Source organism: Oncorhynchus kisutch, unplaced genomic scaffold, assembly GCF_002021735.2.
Source record: "Oncorhynchus kisutch isolate 150728-3 unplaced genomic scaffold, Okis_V2 scaffold792, whole genome shotgun sequence".
Lineage (NCBI taxonomy): Eukaryota > Metazoa > Chordata > Actinopteri > Salmoniformes > Salmonidae > Oncorhynchus > Oncorhynchus kisutch.
In genome coordinates this window covers 60,205-77,500 of record NW_022262737.1, presented here as the reverse complement: position 1 = coordinate 77,500, position 17,296 = coordinate 60,205, and the positions used below count along the sequence as shown (strand labels likewise).

The window sequence follows — 17,296 nt, the reverse complement described above, 5'->3', positions numbered from 1 at the left end:
AGTTTTAGAAGAATGTACCTGCACTGTATGTTGTTAGCTAGCTAGCCAGTTTTAGAAGAATGTACCTGCGCTGTATGTTGTTAGCTAGCTAGCCAGTTTTAGAAGAATGTACCTGCGCTGTATGTTGTTAGCTAGCTAGCCAGTTTTAGAAGAATGTACCTGCGTTGTATGTTGTTAGCTAGCTAGCCAGTTTTAGAAGAATGTACCTGCGCTGTATGTTGTTAGCTAGCTAGCCAGTTTTAGAAGAATGTACCTGCGCTGTATGTTGTTAGCTAGCTAGCCAGTTTTAGAAGAATGTACCTGCGCTGTATGTTGTTAGCTAGCTAGCCAGTTTTAGAAGAATGTACCTGCGTTGTATGTTGTTAGCTAGCTAGCCAGTTTTAGAAGAATGATTCTATACATTTTTTCAAATTAACTGCCAATATGCCAAACTATGCAGAATCCACAAGTGTACACTGACTGAAATCACACATGATCTCAGCCTCATTGCAACATGTGTAGAATAGCATGAGATTAGCTGTACAACTGCACATTTATCTCTCTGTTCCATGGCAATATGTGTAGAATTGCAGGAAATTAGCTTCAAAACAGCAACATTTTCTCTCAATCTTCAGGCAAAATGTGTAAAATAGCAGAAGTGTGTAAAATGTTGACTTGTACCAGACTGTGTCTCTTCCTCCTCCCATAGGATCCCTGATGACTTGTACCAGACTGTGTCTCTTCCTCCTCCCATAGAATCCCTGATGACTTGTACCAGACTGTGTCTCTTCCTCCTCCCATAGGATCCCTGATGACTTGTACCAGACTGTGTCTCTTCCTCCTCCCATAGGATCCTGCAGAGTAGCTGCTTCCTTGGCAACAGCTAATGGGGATCCATAATAAACCCCAGGAAGAGTAGCTGCTTCCTTGGCAACAGCTAATGGGGGATCCATAATAAACCCCAGGAAGAGTAGCTGCTTCCTTGGCAACAGCTAATGGGGGATCCATAATAAACCCCAGGAAGAGTAGCTGCTTCCTTGGCAACAGCTAATGGGGATCCATAATAAACCCCAGGAAGAGTAGCTGCTTCCTTGGCAACAGCTAATGGGGGATCCATAATAAACCCCAGGAAGAGTAGCTGCTTCCTTGGCAACAGCTAATGGGGGATCCATAATAAACCCCAGGAAGAGTAGCTGCTTCCTTGGCAACAGCTAATGGGGGATCCATAATAAACCCCAGGAAGAGTACCTGCTTCCTTGGCAACAGCTAATGGGGGATCCATAATAAACCCCAGGAAGAGTACCTGCTTCCTTGGCAACAGCTAATGGGGATCCATAATAAACCCCAGGAAGAGTAGCTGCTTCCTTGGCAGGAACTAATGGGGATCCATAATAAACCCCAGGAAGAGTAGCTGCTTCCTTGGCAGGAACTAATGGGGATCCATAATAAACCCCAGAAAGAGTAGCTGCTTCCTTGGCAGGAACTAATGGGGATCCATAATAAACCCCAGGAAGAGTAGCTGCTTCCTTGGCAGGAACTAATGGGGATCCATAATAAACCCCAGGAAGAGTAGCTGCTGCCTTGGCAGGAACTAATGGGGATCCATAATAAACCCCAGGAAGAGTATCTGCTGCCTTGGCAGGAACTAATGGGGATCCATAATAAACCCCAGGAAGAGTAACTGCTGCCTTGGCAGGAACTAGTGGGGATCCATAATAAACCCCAGGAAGAGTAGCTGCTTCCTTGGCAGGAACTAGTGGGGATCCCCATTAGTATGATGGTGGGTGTTGGTGTGGGATTGCTAAGAAAATGACATGCAAGTGCACGGTTTATACTGTTGTAGGCAACTCAAAGAACCCCAGTAGGTATATTTGAACCTATCAGGACTAAGGCACTTGTAGTAGTGTATCCAGGGTGCTACCATCAGTACTTTTGAACCTATCAGGACTAAGGTACTTGTAGTAGTGTATCCAGGGTGCTACCATCAGTACTTTTGAACCTATCAGGACTAAGGCACTTGTAGTAGTGTATCCAGGGTGCTACCATCAGTACTTTTGAACCTATCAGGACTAAGGCACTTGTAGTAGTGTATCCAAGGTGCTGAAAACGATGTAAACAATATGCCATGGTCATCTCTGTCACCAGATCTCAACCCAATTGAACACTTACAGTGCATTCGGATAGTATTCAGACCCATTGACTTTTTCCACATTTTGTTACGTCTTACTCTAAAATGGATTAAATTGTTTTTTTCCCCTCATCAATCTACACACAATAGCACATCATGACATCACAATAGCACATAATGACATCACAATACCACATAATGACATCACAATACCCCATAATGACATCACAATACCACATAATGACATAGCAAAAACTGCTTTTTAGAAATGTTAGTATTCAGACCCTTTACTCAGTACTTTGTTGAAGCACCTTTGGCAGCGATTACAGCCTCGAGTCTTCTTGGGTATGACGCTACAAGCTTGGTACACCTATATTTGGGGATTTTCTCCCATTCTTCTCTGCAGATCCTCTCAAGCTCTATCAGGTGGATGCACAGCTATTTTCAGGTCTCTCCAGAGATGTTCGATCGGGTTCAAATCCAGGCTCTGGCTGGGCCACTCAATGACATTCAGAGACTTGTCCCGAAGCCACTCCTGCATTGTCTTATCTGTGTGCTTAGGTACGTTGTCCTGTTGGAAGGTGAACCTTCACCCCAGTCTGAGGTCCTGAGCGCTCTGGAGCAGGTTTTCATCAAGGATCTCTCTGTACTTTGCTCCGTTCATCTTTCCCTCGATCTTGACTAGTCTCCCAGTTTCTGCTGCTGAAAAGCATCCCCACAGCATGATGCTGCCACCACCATGCTTCACCGTAGGGATGGTGCCAAGTTTCCTCTAGACGTGACGCTTGGTATTCAGGCCAAATAGTTCAATCTTGGTTTTATCAGATCAGATAATCTTGTTTCTCAAGGTCTGAAACCTTTCGGTGCCTTTTGGCAAACTCCAAATGGGCTGTAATGTGCCTTTTACTGAGGATTGGCTTCCGTCTGGCCACTCTACCATAAAGGCCTGATTGGTGGAGTGCTGCAGAGATGGTTGTCCTGCTGGAAGGTTCTACCATCTCCACAGAGGAACACTGGAGCTCTGTCAGAGTGACCAAGGCCCTTCTCACCCCAGTTGCTTAGTTCGGCCAGGCGGCCAGTTCTAGGAAGAGTCTTGGTGGTTCCAAACTTCTTCCATTTAAGAATGATGGAGGCCACTGTGTTCTTGGGGACCTTCAATGCTGCAGACATTTTTTGGTACCTTCCCCAGATCTGTGCTTCGACACAATCCTGTCTCTGAGCTCTACGGACAATTCCTTCAACCTCAATGGCTTGGTTTTTTCTCTGACATGCACTGTCAACTGTGGGACCTTAAATAGACAGGCGTGTGCCTTTCCAAATCATGTCCAATCAATTGAATTTACCACAGGTGGACTCCAATCAAGTTGTAGAAACATCTCAAGGATGATCAATGGAAACAAGATGCACCTGAGCTCAATTTGGAGTCTGGTAGCAAAGGGTCTGAACACTTTCTGTTCAGGTATTTCTGTTTTTTAATTTTTTTTATAAATTTGACAACATTTCTAAAAACCTGTTTTTGCTTTTTCATTCTAGGGTGTTGTGTGTAGATTGAGGACGTGTGTTTTATTTAATACATTTTAGAATAAGGCTGTAACGTAACAAAATGTGGGAAAAGTGAAGGGATCTGAATACTTATTTTAATTGATTTATGTTGGCAAGTCAGTGAAGAACAAATTCTTATTAACAATGACTGCCTACCCCGGCCAAACCCTCCCTTAACCCGGAATACGCTGGGCCAATTGTGCTCCACCCTTTGGGACTCCCGATCTCGGCTGGTTGTGATACAGCCCCGGATCGAATCCGGGTCTGTAGTGACGCCCCTAAGCACTGCAGTGCCTTAGACCGCTGCACCACTCGGGAATGCACTGTGTGGGAGATTCTGGAGTGGGTCCTGAGACAGTGTTTTCCAACCACCATCAACAAAACACCAATATGGAATTTCTGGTGGAAGAATGATGTCACATCCCTCCAATAGAGTTCCAGACACCTGTAGAATCTATACCATTGAAGCTGTTCTGGCTCAACTCCCTTGTAAAACACTTGATGTTGGTGTTTCCTTTATTTTGGCAGTTACCTGTTCTCACTAATACCACAGTTGTTGTATATATTTTCATTTTTCCTTTATTTAACTAGGCAAGTCAGTTAAGAACAAATTCTTATTTTCAATGACAGCCTAGGAACAGTGGGTTTAACTGCCTTGTTCAGGGGCAGAACAACAGAGTTGTACCTTGTCAGCTCGGGGATTTGAAGTTGCAACACTTCCGGTTACTAGTCCAACGTTCTAACCACTAGGCTAATCCTGTTTTTGGCAGATCCTGTCTTCAGTAGACACCCATTATGCATCCTCTACCCAGCTGGGCAAATGTTGGCATGGGATTTCATAAAGACATTCTTTTCTGGTTGAAACAACATATTTTTTTCTGGACTACAAAAAACAGACAACAAACCCTTCCTTTTTTACAATCAGAATACAACCTGACCATGTAAAAGCCATTCAGTATATTTAGCCCACTGGAGTAGTTCTTTAACAGTCTGCCTTTTCTCCTCTCTCTGGTTCCTATTGTGAACGTGTACTAAAGTATTCCTGTATTTACAGCAGAACAGTGGACCTCCACCACCTGATCCACCTCAAAACAATGTTTCACCAGAACCCAAACCACAACCTCAAGACTCACCCCAGAAGAGAGACAGAGAAAAACTGAAGGTCTCAACACTCTTTGATTGTGATGTCATGATCAGGTTGTGTACTGATTGTAAAATATTTTATCTTTTTACATTTTTTTTAGATGTCATTTAAGTGACCAGCAAAAAGAGGTCTTTACCTGAATGTAACCTGGCGTGATCTGCCGTGGCTTCAACCCTGTGTGTGTGTGTGTGGTGTGTTTGTTATGTCCCAGGTGAAGCCCACTCTCCAGAGAGGAGGCAGTAATGCGTCTCTCCACAACAGCACCAACAGAAACACAATCTTCCAGCTGATGATCCACACACTGGACCCACTGGGAGAAGGTACTGGACTTTATATCAATCTTTATTATTACAGGGACCGCTATGGTCCTAATCTATGGCCCGAATCTATGGTCCTAATCTATGGTCCTAATCTATGGTCCTAATCTATGGTCCTAATCTATGGTCCTAATCTATGGTCCTAATCTATGGTCCTAATCTATGGTCCTAATCTATGGTCCTAATCTATGGTCCTAATCTATGGCCCGAATCTATGGTCCTAATCTATGGTCCTAATCTATGGTCCTAATCTATGGTCCTAATCTATGGTCCTAATCTATGGTCCTAATCTATGGTCCTAATCTATGGTCCTAATCTATGGTCCTAATCTATGGCCCGAATCTATGGTCCTAATCTATGGTCCTAATCTATGGTTCGAGTCTATGGTCCTAATCTATGGTTCGAGTCTATGGTCCTATATTATGGTCCTAATCTCTGGTCCTATATTATGGTACGAGTCTATGGTCCTAAACTATGGTCCTATACTATGGTCCTAATCTATGGTCATATACTATGGTCCTAATCTATGGTCCTAATCTATGGTCCTAATTTATGGTTAGAATCTATGGTCCTAATCTATGGTCCTAATTTATGGTCCTAATCTATGGTCCTAATCTATGGTGTGAATCTATGGTCCTAATCTATGGTCCTAATCTATGGTCCTATACTATGGTCCTAATCTATGGTGTGAATCTATGGTCCTAATCTATGGTCCTAATCTATGGTCCTAATTTATGGTCCTAATCTATGGTCCTTATCTATGGTCCTAAATTATTGTCCTTCCTGTACAGTACCAGGGACCAGGAAGCTATGCCTCCTGGGAGGAGCTACTGAACCATGTATTATATCAAATTAAACTTTATTGATCACATACACATGGTTAGCAGATGTTAACGCGAGTGTAGCGAAATGCTTGTGCAGTAATATCTAAGTAATCTAACAAATTCACAACAACTACATTATACACAGAAATGTAAAGGAATGAATAAGAATATGTGGATGAGCGATGGCCGAACGGCATTGGCAAGATACAGTAGATGGTATAGAGTACAGTATATACATATGAGATGAGTAATGTAGAGTATGTAGACATTATATTAAGTGACATTGTTTAAAGTGGCTAGTGATACATTACATCAAGATGGCAAGATACAGTAGATGGTATAGAGTACAGTATATACATATGAGATGAGTAATGTAGAGTATGTAAACATTATATTAAGTGACATTGTTTAAAGTGGCTAGTGATACATTACATCAAGATGGCAAGATGCAGTGGATGGTATAGAGTACAGTATATACATATGAGATGAGTAATGTAGGGTATGTAAACATTATATTAAGTGACATTGTTTAAAGTGGCTAGTGATACATTACATCAAGATGGCAAGATACAGTAGATGGTATAGAGTACAGTATATACATATGAGATGAGTAATGTAGAGTATGTAAACATTATATTAAGTGACATTGTTTAAAGTGGCTAGTGATACATTACATCAAGATGGCAAGATGCAGTGGATGGTATAGAGTACAGTATATACATATGAGATGAGTAATGTAGAGTATGTAAACATTATATTAAGTGACATTGTTTAAAGTGGCTAGTGATACATTACATCAAGATGGCAAGATGCAGTGGATGGTATAGAGTACAGTATATACATATGAGATGAGTAATGTAGAGTATGTAGACATGATTAAAGTGACATTATTTAAAGTGACTAGTGATACCTTTATTATGTCCATGTATTTAAGTGGCCAGAGATTTGAGTCTGTATGTTGGCAGCAGCCTCTCTATGTTAGTGGCTGTAGATGGCTGTTTAACAGTCTGATGGCCTTGTCACTACTGCCACAGGGACCTTCTATAGTCACTACTGCCACAGGGACCTTCTATAGTCACTACTGCCACAGGGACCTTCTATAGTCACTACTGCCACAAGGACCTTCTATATTCACTACTGCCACAGGGGCCTTCTATATTCACTACTGCCACAGGGACCTTCTATATTCACTACTGCCACAGGGACCTTCTATATTCACTACTGCCACAGGGACCTTCTATATTCACTACTGCCACAATGACCTTCTATATTCATTGCTGCCACCAGGACCTTCTATATTCACTACTGCCACAGGGACCTTCTATATTCACTACTGCCACAGGGACCTTCTATATTCACTACTGCCACCAGGACCTTCTATACTCACTACTGCCACAGGGACCTTCTATATTCACTACTGCCACAGGGACCTTCTATATTCATTACTGCCACAAGGACCTTCTATATTCACTACTGTCACAGGGACCTTCTATATTCACTACTGCCACAGGGACCTTCTATATTCACTACTGTCACCAGGACCTTCTATATTCACTACTGCCACAGGGACCTTCTATATTCATTACTGCCACAGGGACCTTCTATGGTCACTACTGCCACAGGGACCTTCTATATTCATTACTGCCACAAGGACCTTCTATATTCACTACTGCCACAAGGACCTTCTATATTCACTACTGCCACAGGTACCTTCTATATTCACTACTGCCACAGGGACCTTCTATATTCACTACTGCCACAGGGACCTTCTATATTCACTACTGCCACAGGGACCTTCTATATTCAGACTGTTATCTTCACAGCAGCATCAGACTGTTAGCTTCACCTTCAGCATCAGACTGTTAGCTTCACAGCAGCATCAGACTGTTAGCTTCACAGCATCATCAGACCGTTAGCTTCACCTTCAGCATCAGACTGTTATTTTCACAGCAGCATCAGACTGTTAGCTTCACAGCAGCATCAGACTGTTAGCTTCACAGCATCATCAGACCGTTAGCTTCACCTTCAGCATCAGACTGTTAGCTTCACAGCAGCATCAGACTGTTAGCTTCACAGCAGCATCAGACTGTTAGCTTCACAGCATCATCAGACTGTTAGCTTCACAGCAGCATCAGACTGTTCACTTCACAGCAGCATCAGACTGTTAGCTTCACAGCAGCATCACACTGTTAGCTTCACAGCATCATCAGACCGTTAGCTTCACCTTCAGCATCAGACTGTTAGCTTCACAGCAGCATCAGACTGTTAGCTTCACAGCATCATCAGACCGTTAGCTTGACCTTCAGCATCAGACTGTTAGCTTTACAGTATCATCAGACCGTTAGCTTCACCTTCAGCATCAGACTGTTAGCTTCACAGCAGCATCAGACTGTTAGCTTTACAGTATCATCAGACTGTTAGCTTCACAGCAGCATCAGACTGTTAGCTTCACAGCAACATCAGACTGTTAGCTCAATGACACACACAGTCCAGTAAAACGAGAGACCTAGAGACAGTGCTATTGAGATAAAGAGATTGGTCGGCCAGAGGCTGGCTCTTATCCAGCTTTTATTAGCCTGTATTGAAAGCTGATTAAGGATGAGAGAGCTGGGAGGGAGGAGGCTGCATGGGGACAGGTCTGGCTGCCTGGTGGCCTGAGGACTCAGTGAAGGTCACTCCAGTAGAGGACAGAACAGTCACGTCCCTGTAATCCAGGAACACAGGAGGACTTGACCTCTGCTCTTCACTTCTCACACAACACGAGTCTCTAGTGTAAGGCAGCACCAAGGTGTTGAGAGGCTTTTGGATCAGGTCTCCCCCCCAGGACCAGGTTTGGAGAGTGCTGCTCTAATGGCTACTCCACGTAACAGCTCTGGGTCTCCCCCAGTACCAGGTTTGGAGAGCGCTGCTCTAATGGCTACTCCACACCACAGCTCTGGGTCTCCCCCCAGGACCAGGTTTAGAGAGTTCTGCTCTAATGGGCTACTCCACACCACAGCTCTGGGTCTCCCCCCCAGGACCAGGTTTGGAGAGAGCTGCTCTAATGGCTACTCCACACCACAGCTCTGGGTCTCCCCCCAGGACCAGGTTTGGAGAGCGCTGCTCTAATGGCTACTCCACACCACAACTCTGGATGTCAGGGGACTTGGGGGACCTGGTAAATACAGAGGCTGACTGAATATCTCTCCAACAGAGATCCTATTAAACGAGTTCTAATATGTAATGTGTCTTCCATCGCCCCCTTATTCCAGAGACAGGCTTTAGCAGAGATGTTAGAGGCCCTGGTCAGAGGAGAGTTAGACAAGGTAAGAGGGATGTCAACAATGTCACCTCCTCCTCATGTTGTCACCCTGTACTGTCACTTCATGCCAGCCCTGAGTATCTCTTCATCTTCTGTCTACTATCTGTCACTCCAACTTCCATTGTCCTACCGAGAGTTACTGAGTATCTCGTCATCTTCTGTCTACTATCTGTCACAACAACTTCCATTGTCCTATCGAGAGTTACTGAGTATCTCGTCATCTTCTGTCTACTATCTATCACAACAACTTCCATTGTCCTATCGAGAGTTACTGAGTATCTCGTCATCTTCTGTCTACTATCTGTCACAACAACTTCCATTGTCCTATCGAGAGTTACTGAGTATCTCTTCATCCTCTGTCTACTATCTATCACAACAACTTCCATTGTCCTATCGAGAGTTACTGAGTATCTCTTCATCTTCTGTCTACTATCTGTCACTCCAAAATAGACGTTTTCATCTCAACTGTATCTCACTCTTCCCTAGAAGAGGATACTAGTATTCATGCCTGCTCAGCTCATTTTCAGTCAATATTATGAAGGAAGTGGTTGTGTTTTGTTTGTGTGGTACAGTAACTTCGGTTGTGTCTATGACTCCGCTCATATTCCATCATACATTTACTCTCCACGAGGCAGCGGGTGGATATGTTGTGTCTCCGTGGTAACTGGTCATATTCCATCATACATTACTCTCCACGAGGCAGCGGGTGGAGATGTTGTGTCTCCGTGGTAACTGGTCATATTCCATCATACATTACTCTCCACGAGGCAGCGGGTGGATATGTTGTCTCCGTGGTAACTGGTCATATTCCATCATACATTACTCTCCACGAGGCAGCGGGTGGATATGTTGTGTCTCCGTGGTAACTGGTCATATTCCATCATACATTACTCTCCACGAGGCAGCGGGTGGATATGTTGTGTCTCCGTGGTAACTGGTCATTTTACCTGACGTATCTCTGCCAATTAGAAACAACAACCTTTAATGGGGAGGTCAGGACGGAGGTGTCGGTGCAGAGGAAAGGTAAGGCCAACGTTATCTGTACGTTTAGTGCTTGATTTGGTTAGCGTCTGTGAATGTTCTCGTAACGTTCTGTATACACGTTGTGTTTGGGTTTGATGTTGTCGTTATGTTCTGTGAATGTTCTCGTAACGTTCTGTATACACGGTGCGTTTGGGTTTGATGTTGTCGTTATGTTCTGTGAATGTTCTCGTAACGTTCTGTATACACGTTGCGTTTGGGTTTGATGTTGTCGTTCTGTGAATGTTCCCGTAACGTTCTGTATACACGTTGTGTTTGGGTTTGATGTTTGTTCCTAACTGACTTAGCCTAGTTAAATAAAGGTAAAATTAAATTTAAAAATGTTGTCGTTATGTTTTGTGAATGTTCTCGGTACGTTGGTTATGGGTTCTCTTTGTCTTGGTGTTGTCTGTAAGGCTTTGTGTTAGAGCTGTACTGCTGTCTGCAGGCCACACAGCAGGGATGTGCGTCTAACTGTTACACATTAATGTTTTTCGTGCTACTTTACATGAAGTTACGTGTCTCACAACCATTGTAGCTCTTTGAGGCATGCAGACATGCCAACCTGTTGTTGATGAGAAACGGTCACAGACATTTTAAACAGCTCACAGTCAGTTGTACGTGGTAATCCTCAATGTCTCATACTGCATTGAGGGATAGAGTTAACCAGCAGCCAGCGGGAGGGTAGACAGCAGGACACACGGACACACGGCAGGACACACGGCAGGACAGCAGGACACACGGCAGGACACACGGACACACGGCAGGACACACGGCAGGACACACGGACACACGGACACACAGCAGGACACACGGACACACGGCAGGACTATAGGTGATATCCAGGCCTATAGGTGATATCCAGGCCTATAGGTGAGGTCCAGGCCTATAGGTGAGGTCCAGGCCTATAGGTGATATCCAGGCCTATAGGTGAGGTCCAGGCCTATAGGTGATGTCCAGGCCTATAGGTGAGGTCCAGGCCTATAGGTGAAATCCAGGCCTATAGGTGAGGTCCAGGCCTATAGGTGAGGTCCAGGCCTATAGGTGAGATCCAGGCCTCAGTGTGGTGTGTTGATGTGACTCAGTGTGGTGTGTTGATGTGACTCAGTGTGGTGTGTTGACGTGACTCCTAGTGTGCTGTGTTGGTGTGACTCCTAGTGTGGTGTGTTGATGTGACTCAGTCTGGTGTGTTGATGTGACTCAGTCTGGTGTGTTGATGTGACTCAGTGTGGTGTGTTGAAATGACTCGGTGTGTTGACGTGACTCCTAGTGTGCTGTGTTGGTGTGACTCCTAGTGGGGTGTGTTGATGGGACTCCTAGTGGGGTGTGTTGATGTGACTCCTAGTGGGGTGTGTTGATGTGACTCCTAGTGGGGTGTGTTGGTGTGACTCCTAGTGGGGTTTGTTGATGTGACTCCTAGTGGGGTGTGTTGGTGTGACTCCTAGTGGGTTTGACACCTAGTGGGGTGTGACTCCTAGTGGGGTGTGTTGTTGTGACTCCTAGTGGGGTGTGTTGTTGTGACTCCTAGTGTGGTGTGTTGACGTGACTCCTAGTGTGCTGTGTTGGTGTGACTCCTAGTGTGGTGTGTTGATGTGACTCAGTCTGGTGTGTTGATGTGACTCAGTCTGGTGTGTTGATGTGACTCAGTGTGGTGTGTTGATATGACTCGGTGTGGTGTGTTGACGTGACTCCTAGTGTGCTGTGTTGGTGTGACTCCTAGTGGGGTGTGTTGACGTGACTCCTAGTGTGCTGTGTTGGTGTGACTCCTAGTGTGCTGTGTTGGTATGACTCCTAGTGTGCTGTGTTGGTGTGACTCTTAGTGGTGTGTTGCTGTGACTCAGTCTGGTGTGTTGATGTGACTCAGTATGGTGTGTTGATATGACTCGGTGTGGTGTGTTGACGTGACTCCTAGTGTGCTGTGTTGGTGTGACTCCTAGTGGGGTGTGTTGAAGTGACTCCTAGTGTGCTGTGTTGGTGTGACTCCTAGTGTGCTGTGTTGGTGTGACTCCTAGTGTGCTGTGTTGGTGTGACTCCTAGTGTGCTGTGTTGATGTGACTCCTAGTGGGGTGTGTTGAAGTGACTCCTAGTGTGCTGTGTTGATGTGACTCCTAGTGGGGTGTGTTGTTGTGACTCCTAGTGGGGTGTGTTGATGTGACTCCTAGTGGGGTGTGTTGGTGTGACTCCTAGTGGGGTGTGTTGATGTGACTCCTAGTGGTGTGTGTTGATGTGACTCCTAGTGGGGTGTGACTACTAGTGTGGTGTGTTGTTGTGACTCCTAGTGGGGTGTGTTGTTGTGACTCCTAGTGGGGTGTGTTGGTGTGACTCCTAGTGGGGTGTGTTGGTGTGACTCCTAGTGGGGTGTGACTCCTAGTGGGGTGTGTTGATGTGACTCCTAGTGGGGTGTGTTGATGTGACTCCTAGTGGGGTGTGACTCCTAGTGGGGTGTGTTGATGGGACTCCTAGTGGGGTGTGTTGATGTGACTCCTAGTGGGGTGTGTTGATGTGACTCCTAGTGGGGTGTGTTGATGTGACTCCTAGTGGGGTGTGTTGATGTGACTCCTAGTGGGGTGTGTTGATGTGACTCCTAGTGGGGTGTGACTCCTAGTGGGGTGTGTTGATGTGACTCCTAGTGGGGTGTGACTACTAGTGTGGTGTGTTGTTGTGACTCCTAGTGGGGTGTGTTGTTGTGACTCCTAGTGGGGTGTGTTGGTGTGACTCCTAGTGGGGTGTGTTGGTGTGACTCCTAGTGGGGTGTGACTCCTAGTGGGGTGTGTTGATGTGACTCCTAGTGGGGTGTGTTGATGTGACTCCTAGTGGGGTGTGTTGATGTGACTCCTAGTGGGGTGTGTTGATGTGACTCCTAGTGGGGTGTGACTCCTAGTGGGGTGTGTTGATGGGACTCCTAGTGGGGTGTGTTGATGTGACTCCTAGTGGGGTGTGTTGATGTGACTCCTAGTGGGGTGTGTTGATGTGACTCCTAGTGGGGTGTGTTGATGTGACTCCTAGTGGGGTGTGTTGGTGTGACTCCTAGTGGGGTGTGACTCCTAGTGGGGTGTGTTGATGTGACTCCTAGTGGGGTGTGACTACTAGTGGGGTGTGTTGTTGTGACTCCTAGTGGGGTGTGTTGATGTGACTCCTAGTGGGGTGTGACTCCTAGTGGGGTGTGTTGATGTGACTCCTAGTGGGGTGTGTTGATGTGACTCCTAGTGGGGTGTGTTGGTGTGACTCCTAGTGGGGTGTGTTGATGTGACTCCTAGTGGGGTGTGTTGGTGTGACTCCTAGTGGGTTTGACACCTAGTGGGGTGTGACTCCTAGTGGGGTGTGTTAATGTGACACCTGGTGGGGTGTGTTGATGTGACTCCTAGTGGGGTGTGTGGGTGTGGCTCCTAGTGGGGTGTGTTGGTGTGACTCCTAGTGGGGTGTGTTGGTGTGACTCCTAGTGGGGTGTGTGGGTGTGGCTCCTAGTATGGTGTGTGGGTGTGGCTCCTAGTGGGGTGTGTTGGTGTGACTCCTAGTGGGTTTGACACCTAGTGGGGTGTGTTGGTGTGACTCCTAGTGGGGTGTGACTCCTAGTGGGGTGTGTTGATGGGACTCCTAGTGGGGTGTGTTGATATGACTCCTAGTGGGGTGTGTTGATGTGACTCCTAGTGGGGTGTGTTGATGTGACTCCTAGTGGGGTGTGTTGATGTGACTCCTAGTGGGGTGTGTTGATGGGACTCCTAGTGGGGTGTGTTGATGTGACTCCTAGTGGGGTGTGTTGATGTGACTCCTAGTGGGGTGTGTTGATGTGACTCCTAGTGGGGTGTGACTCCTAGTGGGGTGTGTTGATGTGACTCCTAGTGGGGTGTGACTACTAGTGGGGTGTGTTGTTGTGACTCCTAGTGGTGTGTGTTGATGTGACTCCTAGTGGGGTGTGACTCCTAGTGGGGTGTGTTGATGTGACTCCTAGTGGGGTGTGTTGGTGTGACTCCTAGTGGGTTTGACACCTAGTGGGGTGTGACTCCTAGTGGGGTGTGTTAATGTGACACCTGGTGGGGTGTGTTGATGTGACTCCTAGTGGGGTGTGTGGGTGTGGCTCCTAGTGGGGTGTGTTGGTGTGACTCCTAGTGGGGTGTGTTGGTGTGACTCCTAGTGGGGTGTGTGGGTGTGGCTCCTAGTATGGTGTGTGGGTGTGGCTCCTAGTGGGGTGTGTTGGTGTGACTCCTAGTGGGTTTGACACCTAGTGGGGTGTGTTGGTGTGACTCCTAGTGGGGTGTGACTCCTAGTGGGGTGTGTTGATGGGACTCCTAGTGGGGTGTGTTGATATGACTCCTAGTGGGGTGTGTTGATGTGACTCCTAGTGGGGTGTGTTGATGTGACTCCTAGTGGGGTGTGTTGATGTGACTCCTAGTGGGGTGTGTTGATGGGACTCCTAGTGGGGTGTGTTGATGTGACTCCTAGTGGGGTGTGTTGATGTGACTCCTAGTGGGGTGTGTTGATGTGACTCCTAGTGGGGTGTGACTCCTAGTGGGGTGTGTTGATGTGACTCCTAGTGGGGTGTGACTACTAGTGGGGTGTGTTGTTGTGACTCCTAGTGGTGTGTGTTGATGTGACTCCTAGTGGGGTGTGACTCCTAGTGGGGTGTGTTGTTGTGACTCCTAGTGGGGTGTGTTGGTGTGACTCCTAGTGGGGTGTGTTGGTGTGACTCCTAGTGGGGTGTGACTCCTAGTGGGGTGTGTTGATGTGACTCCTAGTGGGGTGTGTTGATGTGACTCCTAGTGGGGTGTGTTGATGTGACTCCTAGTGGGGTGTGACTCCTAGTGGGGTGTGTTGATGTGACTCCTAGTGGGGTGTGTTGATGTGACTCCTAGTGGGGTGTGTTGATGTGACTCCTAGTGGGGTGTGTTGATGTGACTCCTAGTGGGGCGTGTTGATGTGACTCCTAGTGGGGTGTGACTCCTAGTGGGGTGTGTTGATGTGACTCCTAGTGGGGTGTGTTGATGTGACTCCTAGTGGGGTGTGTTGATGTGACTCCTAGTGGGGTGTGTTGATGTGACTCCTAGTGGGGTGTGTTGGTGTGACTCCTAGTGGGGTGTGTTGGTGTGACTCCTAGTGGGGTGTGTGGGTGTGGCTCCTAGTATGGTGTGTGGGTGTGGCTCCTAGTGGGGTGTGTTGGTGTGACTCCTAGTGGGTTTGACACCTAGTGGGGTGTGTTGGTGTGACTCCTAGTGGGGTGTGACTCCTAGTGGGGTGTGTTGATGGGACTCCTAGTGTGGTGTGTTGATGTGACTCAGTGTGGTGTGTTGATGTGACTCAGTGTGGTTTGTTGATGTGACTCAGTGTGGTGTGTTGATGTGACTCAGTGTGGTGTGTTGATGTGACTCAGTGTGGTGTGTTGATGTGACTCAGTGTGGTGTGTTGATGTGACTCAGTGTGGTGTGTTGATGTGACTCAGTGTGGTGTGGTGATGTGACTCAGTGTGGTGTGTTGATGTGACTCAGTGTGGTGTGTTTATGTGACTCAGTGTGGTGTGTTGATGTGACTCAGTGTGGTGTGTTGATGTGACTCAGTGTGGTGTGTTGATGTGACTCAGTGTGGTGTGTTGATGTGACTCAGTGGGGTGTGTTGATGTGACTCAGTGTGGTGTGTTGATGTGACTCAGTGTGGTGTGTTGATGTGACTCAGTCTGGTGTGTTGATGAGACTCAGTGTGGTGTGTTTATGTGACTCAGTGTGGTGTGTTGATGAGACTCAGTGTGGTGTGTTGATGCGACTCCTAGTGGGGTGTGTTGATGTGACTCCTAGTGGGGTGTGACGGTGTGTGTCTGACACGGTCACCTTGGTTAAGACACACACTGACACGGTGGTGTGTTGATGTGACTCAGTGTGGTGTGTTGATGTGACTCAGTGTGGTGTGTTGATGAGACTCAGTGTGGTGTGTTGATGCGACTCCTAGTGGGGTGTGTTGATGTGACTCCTAGTGGGGTGTGACGGTGTGTGTCTGACACCTTGGTTAAGACACACACTGACACGGTGGTGTGTTGATGTGACTCAGTGTGGTGTGTTGATGTGACTCAGTGTGGTGTGTTGATGAGACTCAGTGTGGTGTGTTGATGCGACTCCTAGTGGGGTGTGTTGATGTGACTCCTAGTGGGGTGTGACGGTGTGTGTCTGACACGGTCACCTTGGTTAAGACACACACTGACACGGTGGTGTGTTGATGTGACTCAGTGTGGTGTGTTGATGTGACTCAGTGTGGTGTGGTGATGTGACTCAGTGTGGTGTGTTGATGTGACTCAGTGTGGTGTGTTGATGTGACTCAGTGTGGTGTGTTGTTAGTCTGTAATAACTGGAAAGGTGGTACATGGATACAGACACCTGTTAATCTGTGCATTTGTCTCTGTTTTTGTGGTCGGTCCAGTCCACCATGTCTGGATTGAGTTGTGCTTGTTGGGAACAGGGTTCGCGGGGGATTTGATTTGGGTTCGTACCCTGTAATCATTGGGCCTCTCAGTGTGTGTGTGTGTGATCTAATGAGGTCCTTCAGTGGTCCAGGCCATTACAGTCTCTCAGGGTTATGACAACCACAGGCTGAAGCGGCCTTAACACAGACCCAATCAACACTGAGATTAACATGCAGATGGGGTCCTGCGCGGCCTTAACACAGACCCAATCAACACTGAGATTAGCATGCAGATGGGGCCCTGCGCGGCCTTAACACAGACCCAATCAACACTGAGATTAACATGCAGATGGGGCCCTGCGCGGCCTTAACACAGACCCAATCAACACTGAGATTAACATGCAGATGGGGCCCTGCACATGTGTGTGTCAGAGGAAGAGGTCATCGTCTTTTTGATTCATGGCTCGTTAACCTTTAGTTACACAGTTTTTGGCATATGACATAGGCATACAATATAATAATAATAATAGCCAGCAGCATACCACCCTGTCCACAGGGCAACATTTGATGACAAAGTTTCCGAGTCAGGGGAGCAGAAGCTCGCAAGTTCCTGTACGTTTCGCACCATGTGTTGTTGGTCATTAAGCAGATCCGACCACC

The 17,296-nt window shown here is 46.8% G+C and overlaps 1 protein-coding gene across 4 annotated transcripts in view; it reads left to right on the top strand.

Moving 5' to 3' along the window:
* Nucleotides 1-17,296, top strand: part of LOC109881482 (sodium/potassium/calcium exchanger 1-like) — a 36,649-nt gene that overhangs the window by 7,828 nt on the left and 11,525 nt on the right. The window contains exons 4-7 of one of the 4 annotated variants that reach the window (XM_031816417.1): nt 4,704-4,811; nt 5,005-5,113; nt 9,186-9,239; nt 10,205-10,258. In XM_031816417.1, coding sequence (XP_031672277.1) covers nt 4,704-4,811; nt 5,005-5,113; nt 9,186-9,239; nt 10,205-10,258 — 325 coding nt within the window. The remainder of the gene's footprint in view (nt 1-4,703; nt 4,812-5,004; nt 5,114-9,185; nt 9,240-10,204; nt 10,259-17,296) is intronic. The other 3 variants (XM_031816419.1, XM_031816418.1, XM_031816420.1) reach the window with 3 other exon arrangements.